At 39.2% G+C, this 19,539-nt stretch overlaps 2 protein-coding genes across 6 annotated transcripts in view; both read left to right on the top strand.

The window, feature by feature from the left end:
• Positions 1–12,507, top strand: part of LOC107700185 (ETS domain-containing transcription factor ERF-like) — a 51,964-nt gene extending 39,457 nt beyond the window's left edge. Inside the window, exons 3-5 of the mRNA XM_016501744.1 lie at positions 6,484–6,599; positions 6,690–7,723; positions 9,570–12,507. Coding sequence (XP_016357230.1) covers positions 6,484–6,599; positions 6,690–7,723; positions 9,570–10,190 — 1,771 coding nt within the window. The 3' untranslated portion in view covers positions 10,191–12,507. The remainder of the gene's footprint in view (positions 1–6,483; positions 6,600–6,689; positions 7,724–9,569) is intronic.
• Positions 12,508–15,096: 2,589 nt separating this feature from the next.
• The window catches only part of LOC107700186 (protein capicua homolog), a 58,449-nt gene continuing 54,006 nt past the window's right edge, over positions 15,097–19,539 (top strand). For 2 of the 5 annotated variants that reach the window (XM_016501745.1, XM_016501748.1), the window contains exon 1: positions 15,713–16,019. The gene's annotated coding sequence lies outside the window, so the exon portion shown is untranslated. Of the gene's footprint in view, positions 15,152–15,712; positions 16,020–16,425; positions 16,503–19,539 lie in introns of those variants that run through there. The other 3 variants (XM_016501747.1, XM_016501749.1, XM_016501746.1) reach the window with 3 other exon arrangements.

Raw genomic sequence — 19,539 nt, forward strand, 5'->3', positions numbered from 1 at the left:
TTAGACATTTGTGAAGATGTTTTTTTTTTTTTTTTACTTTTATGATGATATTTTTCAAAAGTTTCTAAGAATAGTTTCAGATTTTTGAGGACTTTTTTAGAAGTTTGTGAAGATATTTGACATTTCTGAAGATTTGTGTAAGTTTTCAAGGATATCTAAGGATATTTTAGACTTTTTAGACATTTCTGTTTGAGTGTGTGTAATTTTTTTTTTATATTTTCAAGGATATTCATGTTTGTGAGCTTGTTTTCAGGCATCTGTCAATCAGTATTTTTTCAAAAGTTTTAAAGGATATTTTCAGATTTGTGACGTTATTTTTTATGTTGTGAGGATGTATTTTTTAAAAGTTTGTATATTTTATAAAGTCTTGTGTATATATATTCAAAAAATTATTTTGAGGATATTTTCAGAAATTTGTTTTCAGAGATTTGTGAGTATATTTCTTAAAAGTTTGTGAGTGAATGTCAGACTTTTGTGTGTACAGTATGCTTTAAAAAAATTTAAATTAAAAATCCTATTTTGTTGGTATATACTCAGACATATGTGTCTATCTTTTAAAAGTTTGCAAGGATAATATTTCTGGTTTGTGGGGATTTTTTTAGTGGTCGACCGATATATCGGCCGATATTTGTCATTTTTCAAATATCGGCATCGGCCGATAAATTTTTCTGTTTTGCCGATGCGTTCGATGCAGGACTTTTATTTTTACGGCGCTGAGAGCGGCAGTGCCTGAGCGCACACCGCTCACATTCTCCCTCTTGTTCGCCGTCGTCGTTAACAGTTCTGTCTAATACGGATAGAAGTCTGTCTAATAATCTGATAGAACTGTTAAACAAAGGAATTAAAATGTATACAAAAAGTATTATAACGATTGCTTTTATGTTATTAGTAATAGAAAGGCAAACATTATAATACTTTCTCGTTTGCCGTCAGCATGCAGCAAATACGCATTTACATCATTTAAACAAATCTTTGAATGGCTAATGAAAATTTAATTTCACAAACCTTGCAAATTTAGTCGAATCTAGTTGTGAGATCTTGTGAAGTGTGCATGTGACCTGCATGATCGCGTGTTCACTGTGTGACTTTCAGTCCGTGCGAATTGAATGCTTTAAACATTAAATTCGTGATTTCAAATTATGCTGCGCTTTATGCATTTGCCCACTGTCATATTCATGTCATTTTCACTGTGTGCTGTATGTAAAATGAGTGATACCTTGGCTTTATTTGAAAAAATATGATTCCCAATGCACACAAACTTCCCAGAATACGGAGTGCTCTGTTGGTTACAGTTTACTTCCTTTTTAATTATATTTTTATTAAATATTTATTTATATGTGGAACATACTTTGTCATCTAAAGTATAAGTATGTTTATTTTACAAATGTATTTTTTAATCCATTTTCAAATGATTTCAAATTTCTTAAATATTAATTAAAATAAATACAATTATATCGGCCATCGGCCACCCTGCTTTCCAAGATATCGGCATTGGCTGTCAAAAAACCAGACTTCAAATCTGGGTACTGTCTTACGTTTTAAAATCACAAAGGGAGTTTGGTCCCATCAGGCTAACGTGACAGTCACGACTCATGCAGCTGTAAGGTTTTCTTTTTCTTTTGTTTTCACTCGCGATCTTTACATTACGTATTTCATGGCACACTCGTTTTATGCGTATTTGGCGCCACCTATTGTTGTGGGTGTATTATTGACATGTCAAAGTCTAGACCCTGAATATAAAACGACAGCGTTTTTTCAGATGTATTTCCAAGAAAAAAACATCGTCTTATATTCGGGTCAATACGGGTAATTTTTTTCCCAATATTTGGACCTCACAAATATAGCACAAGTCCACATAATACAGGAAAAAGCAGCACAATATGTACCTCTTTAGGATCTGAGTGATAATCCTCATTCTCTCTGTCTTTTCTTTATTCTGTCCCTTTTTTAAAGCGTGTTGTTCAGGCCCTGATTTGCAAATACCAGGAATTGCTGTAGTGTTTGTTGAGCTCCTATATTCCCGTCAGTCACAGAATATTGACTCTGAGAACTTTTAATAATCTGCTGTTTAATCCAAGTCCTAACCCAGTAAAATCTGATTTTTTTCCTGGAAACCTGCTCGACTGTACCACCTAAAGTCATTTAGTCACCGGAGTATATGTGTCTGTCCTATCCTTTGAAAATGACGGTCAGCGTTCAGTGTTTCTGTTAGACCAGCCACCAGTGTGTGGGTTCACAGGTGTGTAAGTGAGTGTGACAGAAGGAGGGTCGTTGCCACTAGATGCAGATGCTCAAAGAATCCTTTCTTCTGCTTTGAAGTCAGTTCAAATGCTCTTTAAAGTGTGTTTGAGAGAGTGGGTGCACATGCAGTCATGTGTGTGGGGTGGGCGGCACTTCTTTCACACACTGTTCTGTGTCATATAGACTATGACTTTAAGATATATTCTTTGTAAACAACTTTACATTATCTTGTGCAGTTTTGCTTATCTTGTTTTACTCAAAAACAGGACACAAATATTGATTAGGAAATCTTTTGTGATTTTTCTTTTTCTTTTGCAGAGGTTTTACTCAGGTTTTAGGGTCAAATAAAAGCATCTAATATTAAAAAAAAGGAAAATTATTTTTAAAATCTAGCTTAAAACAAGTCAAGTTTGTGGATGATTTCTTTGTTTTCAAGTTAGTTTCACATTGTTTTAAATAATGTTTATACCATTGTCAACTAAGTTTTTATTAAAAAATGTAATGATGAAAATGTCATGTGGTGTAACCATAAAGTACAAAATAATAACTTATAATACATTTTCCCCGACACCTTGAATTGAGTGTAAACATCTTAATCATAATTTACAAAAAAAGCAAAACGTTTTTGAGTGTATTTAGGTAAAGGTAAGTTGTTGTTGTTTTTTTTTTGTTTTTTTTTAACTACCATCATGACTTAATTATTCATAAATATTACATTTTGTGAGGGTCATACCACTTATTATTTTACAATCTAAACTAACCTTTCCTTGTCAAAAAGTCAAATTTTTTAGAAGATGTATTGACCTTGAAATAAAGCCATAAGGGTTTTTATTTTTTTAATAATTTTAACAGTGCTTATTGTTTTCTATGAATAATTAACTAGAATAATTAAGTCCTTCATGATTGAATGATGCTTTTTTTCAATTATGATTTAAGGAGAGATAAGAAATTAAAAACTTAAACGCATCACGGAATAGGTTATTAATTGCATTATTAATGCATTTTTGAAAATAAAATAAATAGATTTGGGTAAAACCTGAACATCATGTCTTTGAGCATCATATCATTGAGAAAAATGCAGAATATGACAATTAAAGAAAAACTCCAACTGTTATCCCATTTTAATTATTCACTGGTTTTCACATCAGAAAACACAATTTACTATAGTTCAAGTACGTTTAACCTCTGCCTTGGAAAACCAGCCGCTTGCTACATAGAAAGCATATGAAGTGATGGCATTGAGTGACTGTGCGAAGTTTTACTAAGAACCAGTCATATCTGACAGCCATAGAAATAAGTGATACTTTGCCTGGCCTGTTGATTGGAACGTCACAGTTCAGGACGTCATCATTAGAGCATCCCTTCATCTCACCTCTGCGTTCTCATCTGTCATCCGTCATATAAACTCAGGTTACCACCTCCAGCCAGACAGTGCAGAAGTACAGTAAGTATTGTGTGAGCTGGATGTCTACCCATGCAAACACTGCTGCTGCTGGTGTATTTGGTAGACATGCTAATCCACAGCTGTCTCAAGTATATTTATATCTCACTGTGTGGCTCAGAGTGTTATCGTGGGTCATATAATCACTGATCACCTGCTTACATCTGTGTCTTTGTTAATAGTTGTATTGGAGGTGTGTTCAGTGTATGTTTTGGTGCCCGTTAGGGGTGTAACGGTACACAAATATGACGGTTCGGTACGTACCTCGGTTTTAACGTCACGGTTCGGTGTAATTTCGGTACAGCAGGGGGAAAAACTTTTTTTTTTTAAATGGTTTACTGAACAAGTTGCTCTTTCTTTAAATACATTCAGTTATAGTTTAAATGTTCTTAGTGATAAAAATCTACCTCAGCTTATGCTTAAAACTATAGGGAGCCCTTTTACATTATAAGGTTACAATTAGGCCTAACAACTTAACCCAAACTTAAATTTGATTACTATTTATTTTTAAATAGATGATCAACACTCAACTTTAAAAAATAAAAAAATAAATAATTGTATGCAAACATGTAAACTGCACATAATGCAGTTTTTTTATTAATTTATAAATAATAAAATTTCTAAGCTATTTGTTAAAATGTATTCAATTACACAATGGCTGTCATAGCATGTTTCATAACAGATTAATTTAAACATACTGTACATTAAATAATTAAGACTAACAGGTTTAGTAAAATATAATGAGTATATGGTGTAATATTTAGCAAAATGCTCCTCTCTAGACTTCATTTCTCTAGTGAACTAACGAGCTGTGGACACTGATGACTTGCTGAGGTAAATTAAATGCTACGTGACATTTTATTTCCACGCTGTATTGTTGACGAATACGTGTACCGTTACACCCCTAGTGCCCGTAGTCACATTTTTTCCCCTTCTGGTGGCACGTACTTTGTTAAAAAAAAATTATACTTGTCTGAACTTGAAAAAAAGAACTCAAATCATTTTGAGCACAGCTCAAACACATTTACACATGCTCACGTCTTCATCTGACCACAAGACTCTATCTGTCTGTCTCGGGTTAATCTCTACAGACAAGCCTGTCTGAACTCTCTCTCTCTCTCACACACTCACACACACACACACACACACACACACACGCACGCAGGGAGAGTAAATAGATCCTCTATGCATTCAAAAAGCTCAGTGTCAGCATCTTCCCTGAAACATGTCATTCACAGAGAATTGTGGCTCGAAGGTTATTAAGTACAAGATGAATCGTTGTCACAGGGATTTGCACACACACAAACACGCACTAACTGGTGCGGGTCTGTAAGAAAGATGCAACGTTATTGGAGTTACATAAATGGATGGAGGTTTGTGAGGAATAGAGAGATGTTATGTAAAGAGCTGGGGAAGGACAAAGGTTAATATATAGATAAGAAGAGAGAGAGAGAATGGGATTATATAAGGGAATTAAGAAAGGAGAATTTATCAGTGGGTTATAGTGTTATATAAACAGGCACTAGAGTGACCAGAGCTGTCCTGACAATACCTCCCATCACGTAAATGAACACATAAAAATATATTAACAATACATACAAAAACATATTTAAATATTTATTGGTTTCTTGATGTATCACTATTAAGAGGATTAATTTAAAATGTACACTGCACTGTTGGCTCTATATTTAATTTATTATTTAATATATAATTAGTTTTTACTAAAACACACAAAAAACCATTTTTTTCTTCTGTTTATTTAATCAAATGTAAATTCACTATCAGAAAAAAATCTATTTTATATTTTTACATTAACAATGTAATCAGTGTTCTACTTATTAAAGCCATGTATGAATCTCATCAAGTTAGTGTTTTTAAGCATTTTACATTTATTCCAAAATAATAACTCAAGGCAGTAACAATTTAACGATAATTTATTTGTGAACTAATGTTCAGCTGTTCTTTTTGATAGTTAACTTTAACTATTTTTGAATTTTTCAGATCAGCTCCGTAAATATTGTTAGCAGACACAGAGATTTACTTTTAAATTTCACCAAGCTGATTACTCACTATAAACTCCCACAGATCATGTTTTCATGCCAATTAAAGTCATGTTTTGACGTAAAAAGTGGATATATCTAAGTGTGAGTTGTTTACTTACTTTTTTTAATTAGTCTTCCCATTAACGCCATTATTGTTCATTCTGACTGATTCGCGAACACGGAACACACACGAACAACACAAGAGGCGGGATTTATCGAATGAACCAATCATAACCAGTAATATCCAATCACATCACAATGAAAGCATTGCCTCCTCTCACGTGACTTTCCCCCATTCATTCTCAATTTCCCCCCACCAAACTGCACACTTTAGAGGGTCTGTTAAAACTCAATGGGCTCTGGGGAGGCAAGAGAGACGCCGACTCCCACTGTAACTTTACCTGCCGGTGTCACTGTTGGACAATATTTCTTTAGAAAAACAATTGTTTTACACACTTCTTAATGTTACATTTTGTAATATCGGTGTTGTTTTATTTTTGCACTGAATTTTTTTCTCATCCAATATTTTGAGGAGACGCTGCCTCCCTTGCAGATATGTATACATATGACTGTACAAAGTTTTCACACCATCGATGTCATACATTTACTTATTTAATTATTACAGAATCTGGATTTTTTTTCTTATTCATTTTACATCTTAACATTTCTTTGTTTTAAACTTTTAATAACCTAATATTTCATTTCAGGTTTAAATTTGATTTCAGAGGGGGCTAATGTGTTCTGCTTGTCTTTGTGCAGGTATTATTACAACAAGAGGATTCTACATAAAACTAAAGGAAAACGCTTCACCTACAAGTTCAATTTCAACAAGTTGGTCATGGTCAACTACCCTTTCATTGACATGGGGTCTGCAGGTACAAAACGAGGACACCCAAATCACATACATTTATTTACGCAATAAAATGCAAAAGCTAAGACCTCCACCTGTGTTTGTCTCTCCACAGGAGCGTCTGTTCCTCAGAGTGCTCCACCAGTGCCTACAGGTCCCCATTTCCGTTTCCCTTCATCCACTCCATCAGACATGCAGGTGCCTGAGGTGCTGCGGTCCCCCAGCAGCGAGGAACTGCGCAGTCCGGGGATGTTCAGCGGCCGCCGTATCACCCGTGGGTCTGTCTCTGACTGCAGCGATGGAACTTCTGTCAACTCTGAGATCGAAGATGGGAACGGAGGTGCGGCCGAGGAGAGAGTGATGGAAAGAGTGGCTGAGAGAGGAGGAGGTGGAGGTGGTTTCCGAGGTGCCATTCACCCTCGTCTGTCTCACGAGACGATGTTCAGGATGTACGGTGGACCGGGAGGTCACAGAGGTCATCGAGTGTCAGAGGTTGGCGGACACAGGGTTCATCCCGAGCCTCTCTCACCGTTCACCATCTCGCCTCTGCCTGGTCCGGGAGGCCCAGGCCTGTTGGCGCCACCTCTCTCGCCGGCGCTCTCCATGACCCCAGGCTCTCACCTGGCCTACACACCCTCCCCTACTCTGTCGCCCATGCCTGGCTCCATCTTCTCCTTCAACCCAGAGGACATGCAGCACTACCTTAAGGCTCACACCCAGAGCGTCTACAATTACCACCTGAGCCCTCGTGCCTTTTTTCATTACCCACACATCATCGTTCCTCAGCCTCAGCGCCCCGACAAAGGCATGCCCAGACCCCAGGGCTGTGATCGCGGCCCTGCCGAGAGGCCCTCGGTGCTCAACAGCCATCACTCCAGCCTCCCGCCGCCTCACGCTCACCCTATTCACCATCACCTGGGGGAGGAGCAGCACCATTCTCCATTCAAGTTTAAGCTCCAGCCTCCCCCGCTGGGCCGAAAACAGCGCGACAGTCAGGGTCGACAGGGCTCGCTGTCCTCCTCATCTACATCCGGTCTGGGCTCCTCATTGTCATTTGGGAGTGATCTCAGTTCAGCCAGCGGATCAGGACTGGTGTCCAACTCCTCCTCAACTGGCTCGTTAAACAGCGCTGGGTTGCCCAAGATTAAGGTAATCAGGAATTAGGTTCTGTACAATCACATGCACCATTAAAAGAGTTTTTTCTTCCTTGTTTTTTGTTTGTTGAACATAAAATGGATGGTATGATTCAAGTTGGACTAAAGGTCCTTGCACACTGAGTTCGAAATTTTTGTATGCATTTTTTCATATCCGTCATCCTTTCCTATCAAAATGCTTGCTACGGATGCGATAACGGAGAAAATCGAACCTGGTCCAGTTTTTTTAATGACAGACAAAAGTTTCGGAGGCAGTATGTAAACTTGATTGACACAACATGAGGTTGTATTTATTTTTTAACATGCGCAAAAATTTGTACGAGAATTTCGGACTCAGTGTGCAAAGACCTTAAGGCCTGGAATGCACCATGCAACTTATAAAAAGTACTAAGCATAATACACTTGCTGACTTTGTAAATGGTTACAAAGAAAAATGGGCCATCATACACCAAACCAGTGGTTCTCAAATCCAGTCCTCACGATCCTCTGCTCTGCATATTTTGCATGTCTCTCTTATTTAAGACACCTGATTCAGATAACCAGCTTGTTAGAAGAGTGCTCTCTGCATGAACTGTGTTCCGATTGACTGGGTCCCTACACAGTGTTCATTGCTCCCTACTCCCTGAGCACTGGAAATCGGCTGAAGTTCACTTTACTTCAGAACATTCATTCACGGATTTGCGCCACGGCCTGCAGTGTCTTCACACACAGATGAAACTTACTGGAGAAGTGTGAAGTGTGACATAATGTACCACTATAAATAAATTAAATTTAAATTCACGTCTCGCACAATTTAATGCCCTTTGAATGGAACATATACGCTCCCTTCGAACTGGAATCTGGAATCAGTATCCTGTTTAGTCCACTTCGTAGGGCACTAAAGGTCGAATAGAACAAACGTCTGTAGTGATAAGAGATACATACAAAATGTGCAGAGTGGTGGGAACTGCACCAAACGACTGAGGATCACAGACTGCAAGTCATTCCAAACTCATAAAGAAACTCTTCTAGCCTAGTTGCTAGAAGACACATGACAAATTAAAAGTTTTCTAAAACTGGCTCAAAATATCAAACATGTTTGATATCCTCTGACTGGATGGAATCAGTCTGAAGTGAAAAAAAATGTATGTATGTAGATGTGACAATGATACACTATGCAATTTTCTGAAATCTATAGCTTTGGCAGCTAGCATTCATTCTCCATACTGCAAATCAGGGCAAAAATGTGGGCAGAAGTCATGAAGTGCATTATTCCCGCATTAAAGTGTTTACTGTGAAACACAAAACTTTTAAAGCGCATGTAAACGAATGCACTGATGGGTGTTCACACTGACTTCAAATGTTCAACTTGTAAAATAGGTTCTAAAAATGAAGCAGTACATCTCTAATATTTCCTGGACAAGTCAGAAAATATCTAAATATTGAAACATTTTGAGGGCTTCCTTGAACAATGGCGAACAATCCATTAATCTATCCAAACTTTTTAGGGAATGATAAAAAAAATTCTGAATCAGACTGGCTTTAAAAAATTGTCATTGTTTTACATGTGTGATGCTTAATTGTAACAGGCTTAAAGTCAAGAGTTCCCACAGTCCTAGAAAACCTAAAAATAGGTCATTTCAAAATTTTAATTTTCCGGCCTAATTACTAACTAATTCTAGTTATGCTCTGTTATAAATTAATTATTTGCCTTGGAAATGAGCATGATATTTAAAAACGATATAAAAACTTTTTTTAAAAGTCCTCTTTCAGTCATCACAAACAACTGGAAAATTCATGGAAATTAGTCCATAACACCCAACTCTGTTTTTACACTACATGCACTCTCTCTCTCTCTATAGGTCGAGCCCATATCTGACATTGAATCAGAAGAGGAAGTCGAAGTGACTGACATCAGTGATGAAGACGCTGATGAAAGAGATGAAGAGTTTGATGTTTTCCCCTCTCACTACCATAAACACCGTGATCATCATCATCACCATAATGATTATCCTCATAGCCAAAAGCACCAACAGCCCAACGGCACAGATGCCGCTCTCCACCCTGATGAGGACTTGGAGGAGGAGGTGTTCAAAGCCCCCGCCCCTCCACCCTTCTTCCTCCCTCCCACCTCTTCCTCAGGCGATAGCCGGCACGGTACCACCATTGTGAAGAGCGAACCCGTGGAGCCGGCGGACATGCAGCTGGCCTCCGGCGGCCTGCCACAAACCAACTCCCAGTGTATCCCACTGAAGCTCCGGTTCAAACGGCGCTGGGACCAGGACCAGCACATGGAAGAGGCGGAGGACAAGAAAGTGAGAGGAGAAGAGAGCGGGAGAGAGAGGAACGGGATGGCGGAGGAGAGTGGCAGCGGAAGCGGGAGCGGAGAGGCAGAGAGCCCACCTCCTCTCGCTCATCACAGAGTTAGCGCCGAGCTCCACCGAGCCACGGCACAGCTGTCACTGGAGAACAAGGAGTGCTGATACGCATCGACACACCTAGACGACTGCTGATACACAACTCTACGACTGCTGATGGACCCACACTCACACGTGACTTTTAAGATCAATGACTGCTGATACTGACATCAGTAATACTGACACATACACTGCACACTTAGACTAACTTACCCTTGCTTAATCGAATCCCGTTCCCCAGGCTACCCTTGTTCCCCCGACAGCACACGTTCCAGTACATCTCATCGTGACCGCTATGAGGAATGAGTTCACCCACGTGCCCCAGCGACCCTCAGGAGTCATGAACTTTGACCTTTGGCACTAGAGTATATTTTATATTTTTAGAAGATAATTTTATTTTGCAAAGTGCCTGTGAGCTGTCCCTCAAAACCCCTCAAAGAGAACTAGAGACGGGCCTCAGAAAGACTGGTCTGGTTCGAGGGACTTGATCTTTTTCTCCAGCAGCCTAGCATTATTTTCCTCAGCGACAGACTGTGATCAGTCTTGATGTGATGTGGTGGGATACAAATGCACAGAAAGTCACAAACAGACGCTGTTCTAAAACCAGCCTGATCAGAAGTCCGAACCCTCAGGGACAAAATCCCTCAACACACACACACAAACAAACAAACACACACTCAGCCATGATCCCGTTCTTATTCCCTGTATGAAACGTGTGTCTGATTCGAGTTTGATTGTGTGTGTGTGTGTGTGTGTTTCGGAAATCTAGCTGTTTAAGTTCTCAGGATATCTTCCTCCTTTCCTTTTCTATCCAAACCAGCTCACCTTAAAACTTTCGCTCTCTTTTTTTTTTATCCCCTCTGGGACCATACCTGAATCACTTTCATTCCGTTGGGGACGAAATGACTCGGGCGTAACATGCGGTTCAGAGACCATACTCCTAAATCTCTTAAACGGCTAGTTCCTTAGTTGGTTAGTCTTTGAAGTGACAGTTTGAAGGTAATACACATTAGGGAGCTTATAACAAGCTTCCCTTGTATAGTCAGTCCTTTAGCGTGAACTAAACCAGCATCCCACACAAACACACACACAAGCTTGTACAGTAATACTAGACCAACTGGGACTCGATTTTTAACTATTTTGGCACTTGATGATGTACCCTTTAGAACCAAGTGCTGATTCTTTGTCCCGATTAACTGTCCTTCAGCCATATAGAACAGCCGCAGACTCTTATGAGGGGGAGGTGAAATAGCAGTTTCAATCCATAATCCCAACATTTAAATACTAACTTGAGTATAGAAAGACAGTAGAAGGCATGTTGCCAGAAGTCTCACTCTCTCACACACACACACACACACACACACACACACTCACACACACACTGCCTCTTATGCCTTGTTTTAATAGCATGTCTGAAAAGGAAATACAAAAATCTTAAAAAAGAACAGTATACACTCAATATACCTTTATATATTATGTGTTACACATACTATAAATGGGAAGCATAGCATTAACAGATGTATCAGTTTCAGGGGGTTTTGTAACAGATTTTGTTTTGAGGGGAAGGTTGACTCTTCTCCTCAGGGATAATGTTGCTATTTGGGTAAGGGAGGAAAATGTTGCTTTTCTTATCACGTTAATAAAAGGTGGGGTAGAGGAGTGAAAAACTAAATTGTACACAAGACTCTAACAAAGCGAGCACGAGAGCTTTGCACCACAGATGATGTGGCACATTCGGTTCTTTAACCAGCAAGCACCTCCTCAACATCCTGTTCCTACTGCTACAACTGATGTGTGTGTGTGTGTGTGTGTGTGTGTGTGTGTTTGACAGAGGCTGCAGGTCTCTGTGCATGTACGTCACACCACACCCAAGGCTATAATTATTTTGAAATCTTGCATCGTGAACCTCATAAACCTGTGTGCACTAAAGCCCTGTGGAAGTTGAGCACAGGACTTGAGACATCAGCGGGGTGGCCAGCCGGACACTAGCCATGATATAACGGTTTTCCAGTGACAGGAAGGAGTTAAATCATGGCTGAGGTGTCTCTTAATACCTAAGATAATGCATAAGACAAAATTGAACTGGCAACGGTGTCACCTCCTCAAAGTTTTGGACTCTTTCTAGCTGCCTTATTCCCACTTTAATCAGATTTGATTATGATCTCCTCATGCTTTCTTATTCGACGAGTCAAGTCTTTAACTAGGGTGCACTTGTTTTACGCCCGGCATACCTCGAAATTTAAAAAATTTGAGATGGAGTGAGCAGTATTGACCAGTGTGGTCTGTAAACTTTAGTTTGGGCACAAAGTGAGTGCATTGTTTCTTTTTAGGAGGCAAGTTATTTGTTTTCTCTTAGGCTGCTCTCGTTGGTTATCCCAGGATGTCACTTTTTCAAGTCGAATGATGTTTTGTTTTGTTTTTCACCCGAACTGCTCATGTTTATCTGCTCTCTGATGTCAATGTTGCTGTTCATCCTAATTATTATTAGTTATTATCATTATTTTGTTGACATTTTCTCCTCGTGTTGTAGTCATGATAACATTGTATACAATACTGTAAGAGATCCTTTTAAGAATGTTTCCCCCAGCCCTGCCTTCCCACGAGCAACCCGACAGTGTGTTTAGTGTAACATTTAAAATTTTGTAAATTAACGTAAAACTGTAACTTTAATATAGGTGGTTATTGTGGAGAGATATAGGATGGAGGAAGGGCATTCGGGGAGGATCGGGCTTATGATTTGAACTCAAGTCATGTCATGTAATTGTTATTTTGTAGTGTTACTGATTTCTTGCTCTTGTACATTTTTTTTCATCGGGGGATTGTATGATTTTAAAATATATATTGTGTATTGTTTTATTGTGTAAAAGTCTCTCTCTCTCTCACTTTCCTTCTCAAAATGTATTTCTGTGGTTCCATGATTCATAATAACAGGTTTTAATACCATGATGTAACACTTTAATTCCTCCTTTATTCGTTTTTGTGTTCTTTTTCAGAATTGTAATTAAAATGTAATCAGGGTCAATTAAACTGGTTAAAAGCCATCTGGTTTCTGCAACTTTTTTTTACAACACAAATGTGTCCATTTTAGTCATGCAAGTAGAATCTCCTTTCCAGAGTTTTGTAGAAGCTCCTACTTGTGTGTATTTTTTGTTAAAATTGCAACAATTAGCATCTTAGGAGGCCCACAGGTCTGTAGAGCTACACTCTGATGCAGTGCAAACATGACAAAAATGACAAGTCAATTAGTAAATAAATGAATAAATAATAAAATTATAATTCCATGCAAATCAATATACGTTAAATGACCATTCACTATTGAGAAGTTCTTTATAAATTCATGTTGTGTATCCAGCCTGTTGATATGATAAATAACATAGACTCTTTAAGACTGGCCTCTGCTGTCTGAAAAGCAGAAGTACAAGCCTTATCAACCATCTAAAATCATCACCATTGACATCCCTCAAATCTTTTTGCTCATACAAATGATATATGTATTACAAACATGAAAGTAAATGTAAATAATATTGCTAAATAAAATTATTATTATTTAATTGTATGGGGAATAAGAATGACATAATCCGTGTTATGAGGGGCCACATATGTATTATTATTTATTATTATATGTGTCACTACTTGTCTACTAAAGACCAGTAAACCTTTTTTCCCCTCAGTGTTCCACTTTATAGCATCTGCTTTCTTATTAAGTGTCTGTGAAGGTGAAAGTAGAAAACATACACAGAGATGTAACTCTTTTAACTTAGTGCAAGAACAGTTTCAAATGGACCATTTTATGTGAATTTTGAACTTGACATTGTCTGATGATCTTAATTCACGTTTACTATAGTAACTTTTTGTATGTACTACTGATTTAACTTAATCAGTAGGTTTCAGGTCTGTCTACTCATTCAAATCAATGCTCTTTATGAGCACTGACTGAATAAACAACTTTCAATAGACCGGTTGTGGGATTCAAATAAAACCTGTGATTATATTTCTGCCTCTGGTTATTCTCATCATCCCCGTGATATTTTGTTTTGTCACATTCTCTGTCTGTCGTCTCCCTTTTACTTCTTTTATCACTTCAGTCGTAGTCTACATTTCAGAGAACTAGAGGAGGGAATGCAGTTCGCTGTGGCACAGTGGGAGTGTAGGGTAGAGGGATAGATGTATGACAGCTGATTGACGGCATAGCAGAGCCAAAAGAAAGGGGTCGACATCATGGAGGGGGTCAGGTCAAAGGGCAGGGCTCTTGGGAGAAGAAGTGCTAATAAGGGGGTATGACACTTGAGTACTACAAAAGTGCCTTATTTTAAATTCTCTATTTTCATCTTCAATTAAAAGTGCGCTAAAGAACTTCACCCTGTTCTCAGTGTTTTGAATAACCCTAAGCCACCACACAGTGGCGCGTGCACGTATGTTTATAGTTTTGTGCTTATCAAGATAAAACCGACAGAGGCCGCTGTACATTGCTTAAACATTTGAGGATGGCGCTTGAGAGTACTTGATTCTGCCTACAACAGCGATTATGTAACGTCGCCTTTGCTTCTCAAAAGAAATTCACTACGAACATTCATTCGATGAATGTAGATGTGCGCTTCAATGCGTCAGTATGTCTGAATATGACTTTCAATGCTTGAACGGGCTACGTTTGAAAAAAAAAAAAAAAACTTGTACATGTATTTAAACAATATTTTGAAAGTATGCTATTTATTTTTCCAGCGTGTTTTAAAACTGTGTCTTATCGCTTTCATCAGTCACTAGTATGTTGTCCTACTACGCATCAAGCATGGGGTTAGGCGAGTACGTCAGGCCACGCCCCTTCCATCCAGCTGGTGGCAACATGCTTGATGACTTCATCGCTGAGTTTGATCATTGGCTCGTCGACGCGGCGCCTCTGGCCAGTCACACAGCGGCACGATGACGTCACCTCCAAAATCCTGCAAGGGTTGTATGGATGGGGCGGGGCACAACGGCACATACGTTAGAGACAGCGGATTGCGGCGCAACGATTGGTTCTCGCACACGAGGTGAGGGGCTGTTGCTGAGAGAAAAGCGAGGCAGAGTGGAAAAAATTGAGAGCGAGAGCGACAATAGTCTATCCCGTATTCACAAGCATAGTAGTGTGAAAGTGAAATGGTTAGTCAGGGACCCGTACAAGGGGGCTTTATTGTGATTAAACGAATCAGTTTAGTGATTTTACCTTTCTTTTCATCCTCAGAGCTTAAATTTGTTTAATATAGCAGACAGTATTAAAACGGAAACGTATGGGGTTTTTGTTAGTTTAGAAACATTCCTTGCCGTTCAGGGGAAGTGAAAAACCAGTGATTTTAGGATTAAGTGTAGCGCTGTCGTTTGTGGTAAACACGCACCTTTATTTAGAGAGCGAAAACTCGTATCGCGTTATTGGCCAGCGCTTCTTGAACACTTCCCTAGTGCCCGCCCACACCCTGTTCCTATGGTTCCCAGCGCTCTCATTGGATACTGTAACTTTCGGAGCGAGCGCCGGCTTGGTATCTAGCTTCATTGCGATTGGCCCAAAGCGCCTGCCAATCAAATGGAATAAACCACTGAGAAACGCCTCTAAATTTGTGCTGTCACATCCATAGGTTACTGTATCAGTCAGTGCGCTCTGATTGGCCAGGAGGGCCAGCTGTTAGTGGTTCATTCACCATTTTGTGACTAGTGGAAAAGGGATTCATATAGTTTTTAATCCCTGTCTGAGTTGCTGTTGGGAGGGGGTAAATATGTTTTACGGAGGACCGATATAAAGTAAAATTCCCGACAGACAGAAGACATGGATGGACGTTGCTCGCCACTTCAGACGACAGGACAGAGCCCATCTGCAATTTGCACCGTAAATTCATCGGTTACCTCCTAAGTATTTCTGCTGTTTTGGTAAGTAGTTATTACTCAAACGAATCCACCGCTAATATTAGTGACAACGCGTATTTTAGACACGAGTGTTGTGTGCAAAAGACAAATGGAGAGCAAATCAGCTCGCTAAAATATCAAGGAAGGACCTAGAGCAAGAAGAAGGCAGGGGGTGGGGATGCAGATTAAACTTTGTCAAATGTTTTAAAGACAGCGTTCAAACCAAGCTTTTGAGTAATTTATTAAGTTCTCCCTTTCATAATTGTTTGGACTGAATGGCATGAGTTTGAGCAACTTGAACAGAGCAGACTGGCACTCATGCACTGCGTTACGCACTGGCAGGATTACGCTCGAGGAAGTACTGCTCTACCTACAGTACTAGCGAGTAAGAACGTCACGGCGCCAATGTAAAAACAAACAAATTAATACTTTACTCCGTAACCGACGCTAATACTCGGACTTACTACACGCGCTGTCATCAGCCCTCTGCTAGGACGGCTCATAAAGGTGGATAATTTGCAACCTTTGCTGCATGTACGTCCTTATTGACATGAGCAACCTTTGCGTAGTGTATTTGCGCGTCAGTGCGAGTGTGTTTGAATACGTTTTAAAGCTTTCTTTTACTCTCTTACAAGGCCTTTCCTTGACTAATTTAGCTGTTGCGAGTCCTTGGCATAGTACTACTCCCGTGACATTGCGAAGCGCTGCGAGTACTACTACCACCGGCGGCTTTCGTGCGCATTCTGACGGTACGTTTTTTATTGTTGTGCATATTATTTCAACGGCTCACCTCATAGTCCAATACATTTCGGAATACGTCCTTATGGAAATATAAAAGAGCCTTTCATCCAAACTGCAGTTTTATAATCAGTTCATATTGTAATTGATATTTTAAAAGTATCTTTCAGTCCTAACGGGCCTCCTTGAAGTGTTGACACAAGTGGGTTTTTCATGTTACACACTCCTGAGATTTTGTCATCTTCAGAGATGCACGTAAATATGATGCACTCTGCTGTTAAAGAGTGTCTCGATAATGATGGCTCAGTTTGCCTGCATTAACACCATCCATCAATTCATTTTTCATCAGGTCATGTGTGCCACTTTGCATGCTTTTAGTAATGGTAGGTGTTTGCCACTGAGCACTTTTGCTCCTTTGGGTCATGTTGGATAAATGAGTGATATTCTTCCATGTCTGACTGATGGTGGTGGAGTGTTGATAGGATGTTGTTTTGGGCAGCCTTTCGTCTACGTCACTCACTACATGTACTGCTTCAGCATCCATACAGCTCGTCTGGTACGTGCTTTAAAGGTAGTGTTTAGCTACTGATTTCAAAGTGTTTGAACTCTTTTGCAGGGAATTTTTGCACGGCTGCTGATTTTTCAAAGAGCGAGGCATGTATCCCTGATGTCCCTTGTTGTGCGCTCGTCTCTTGAGTTTCTCCATGTTTTTGCTGTTTCATGTTGTGACTGTAACACCCCCTTGGTGACCCACTTTAAAATCCAAATAAAGCAGGTAATACAGTTGGAAATGGTCGGGCTTGGGGAGGAAGGAAGTTATAGCACCCATGCATGCCCCTGAGCTGCACGACACTGCACTGCTGCAGCCCTGCACCCTTCTGTATGCCCCAGAATGCACATTTGCAGAACAATCTGTGAATGAGCACAAAATCAGTGTCGATACGCAATGTGTTGTGTGGAGTGGGCTGATCGTTGACTTGAAAATCGCACACATTGTGGTGTATGGCACTGTCGTGGGTTGTTTTTGTTGTTTTGTTTATTTGGTAATCCACATTTTTTGCATGTTTATTTTGCTTCGTAACACTGCGGTGGAGCGATGCACTATAAGACTTATTCTCCAATTAAATCCGAGTAGTGTGACAGGCTGGCATACTGGCATCACCACTGCGTGTGAGTCTGTGTCCCCCTTTTCTGTCGCACATCAGTCTGAATATATAAGATAGGTGCTTTATTGACCCCTGAGGGGAAACAGTGTATAGATGTATGGTTGTGTTTTGGTTTGAGCAAAGTCTTTGGCACAGACAGTTGCTCCATTGACAACTGGTTCACCGTCAGCAGTGTGTGTGTGTGTGTATGTGTGATCTTGCATGTTTGTGCTTGGCATTGGTGTGTGACGCATCGTATATTCTAGGCTTTAATTTTTTTTTTAAATAGATCATTGTGCAATATTACTCTCAAAATCATGGTGGCTTAACGCTCAGTATTAAATTTATAATATCACCTTTTAATCTGGGTGAACTGAAATATGTTCTGGCTCATTTGATTCACCTTAATAAATGTATAGCCTGTGTGCATAATGACTATAAGTGAAAAGGAAAAACAAATGGATTCGTTGAGCCTTATAAACAGGGAATATTTATTATTAATTCTGAAATAAATCATTTGACCTTTTAGGATCAAAGTAGTTGTTCAGTGACAGCTGAACGTAGCTTGTCCATTTATAAATTGAAGTCAAGTATAGTTTTGAAGTGGATTAAGGTTGTACTGAACAGCAGTCGTTGGCCTGAGGATGAGGATGGCAGGTTTTACATCGATGTTTATTTAGACTCGTATAACACAGCAACGTTTCAGCAGAAAACACCCCGCTCAGAGTGTGTGCTTGGATTGGACTTCTGTCATATGGCTAACGTCAGAGTTTTTCTTGCTTTAATTAGACCTTTAATACACGTATCATGCTAATATCCAAAATGCTGAGGCTTCGTTTGACCAGCTGTAGACACATACATAAGGAGTCAGAGCTGTCACAGTCACAGGAAGTGAACCTAGGATTAGCTGAATGTGCGTGCGTGTAGTTCTGCATGACTGTTGTTGCACAAAATAAATATCTGAATGTATGAATGTGCTATGTTATATAGTTTATCATTTGTAAAATATAATTATTTTCCAAATGTGCTAATCTGTTTACTTATAATTGAACACATAGATGCATATCAAAAATTGCTGTGGTCTCATGTTTGATTTTTTGTGATGCCAGTATTATTTAGACTAGAATTCTATAATATATTGGAAAGAATTCTTTTTTTTTTAGGTACTTAATAACTACTACTCCACTAGACTGCATTTCACACAAACACACACACACACACACACACACACACACACACACACACACACACACATCATTATTCTTGCATAAATCTTGAACATAAATGATAACATATCCTCATGATTAAGACGCTGTTTCTATGTTCATTTCATTTAGAATTAGTCCTGCATGTAATACATTCAGCCATGATGATGTTTCATGCAATCCTCTGCAAACGAGATCATTGATGATCATTTGTCTGTCGGGCTTCATGACGGATGAGAATCATATTATGAACAAAATGATTCTGATTCTGATTCCACTGAATGAACACACACACACACATCATTAGATAGGAATTTACTGTTTTTGACGGCTGAATGATATTAAAGCAATGGAATATATTACAACATTTACATTAAACTTGATGCATGAAACTTGGGGACAAGCCAACTTGTGGTGTACAAGCATTACTAGTTCTATTATCATTTGCAACTTGGC

This window comes from Sinocyclocheilus anshuiensis, unplaced genomic scaffold (genome assembly GCF_001515605.1).
Source record: "Sinocyclocheilus anshuiensis isolate Anshui unplaced genomic scaffold, SAMN03320099.WGS_v1.1 scaffold955, whole genome shotgun sequence".
Classification (NCBI taxonomy): Eukaryota; Metazoa; Chordata; class Actinopteri; order Cypriniformes; family Cyprinidae; genus Sinocyclocheilus; species Sinocyclocheilus anshuiensis.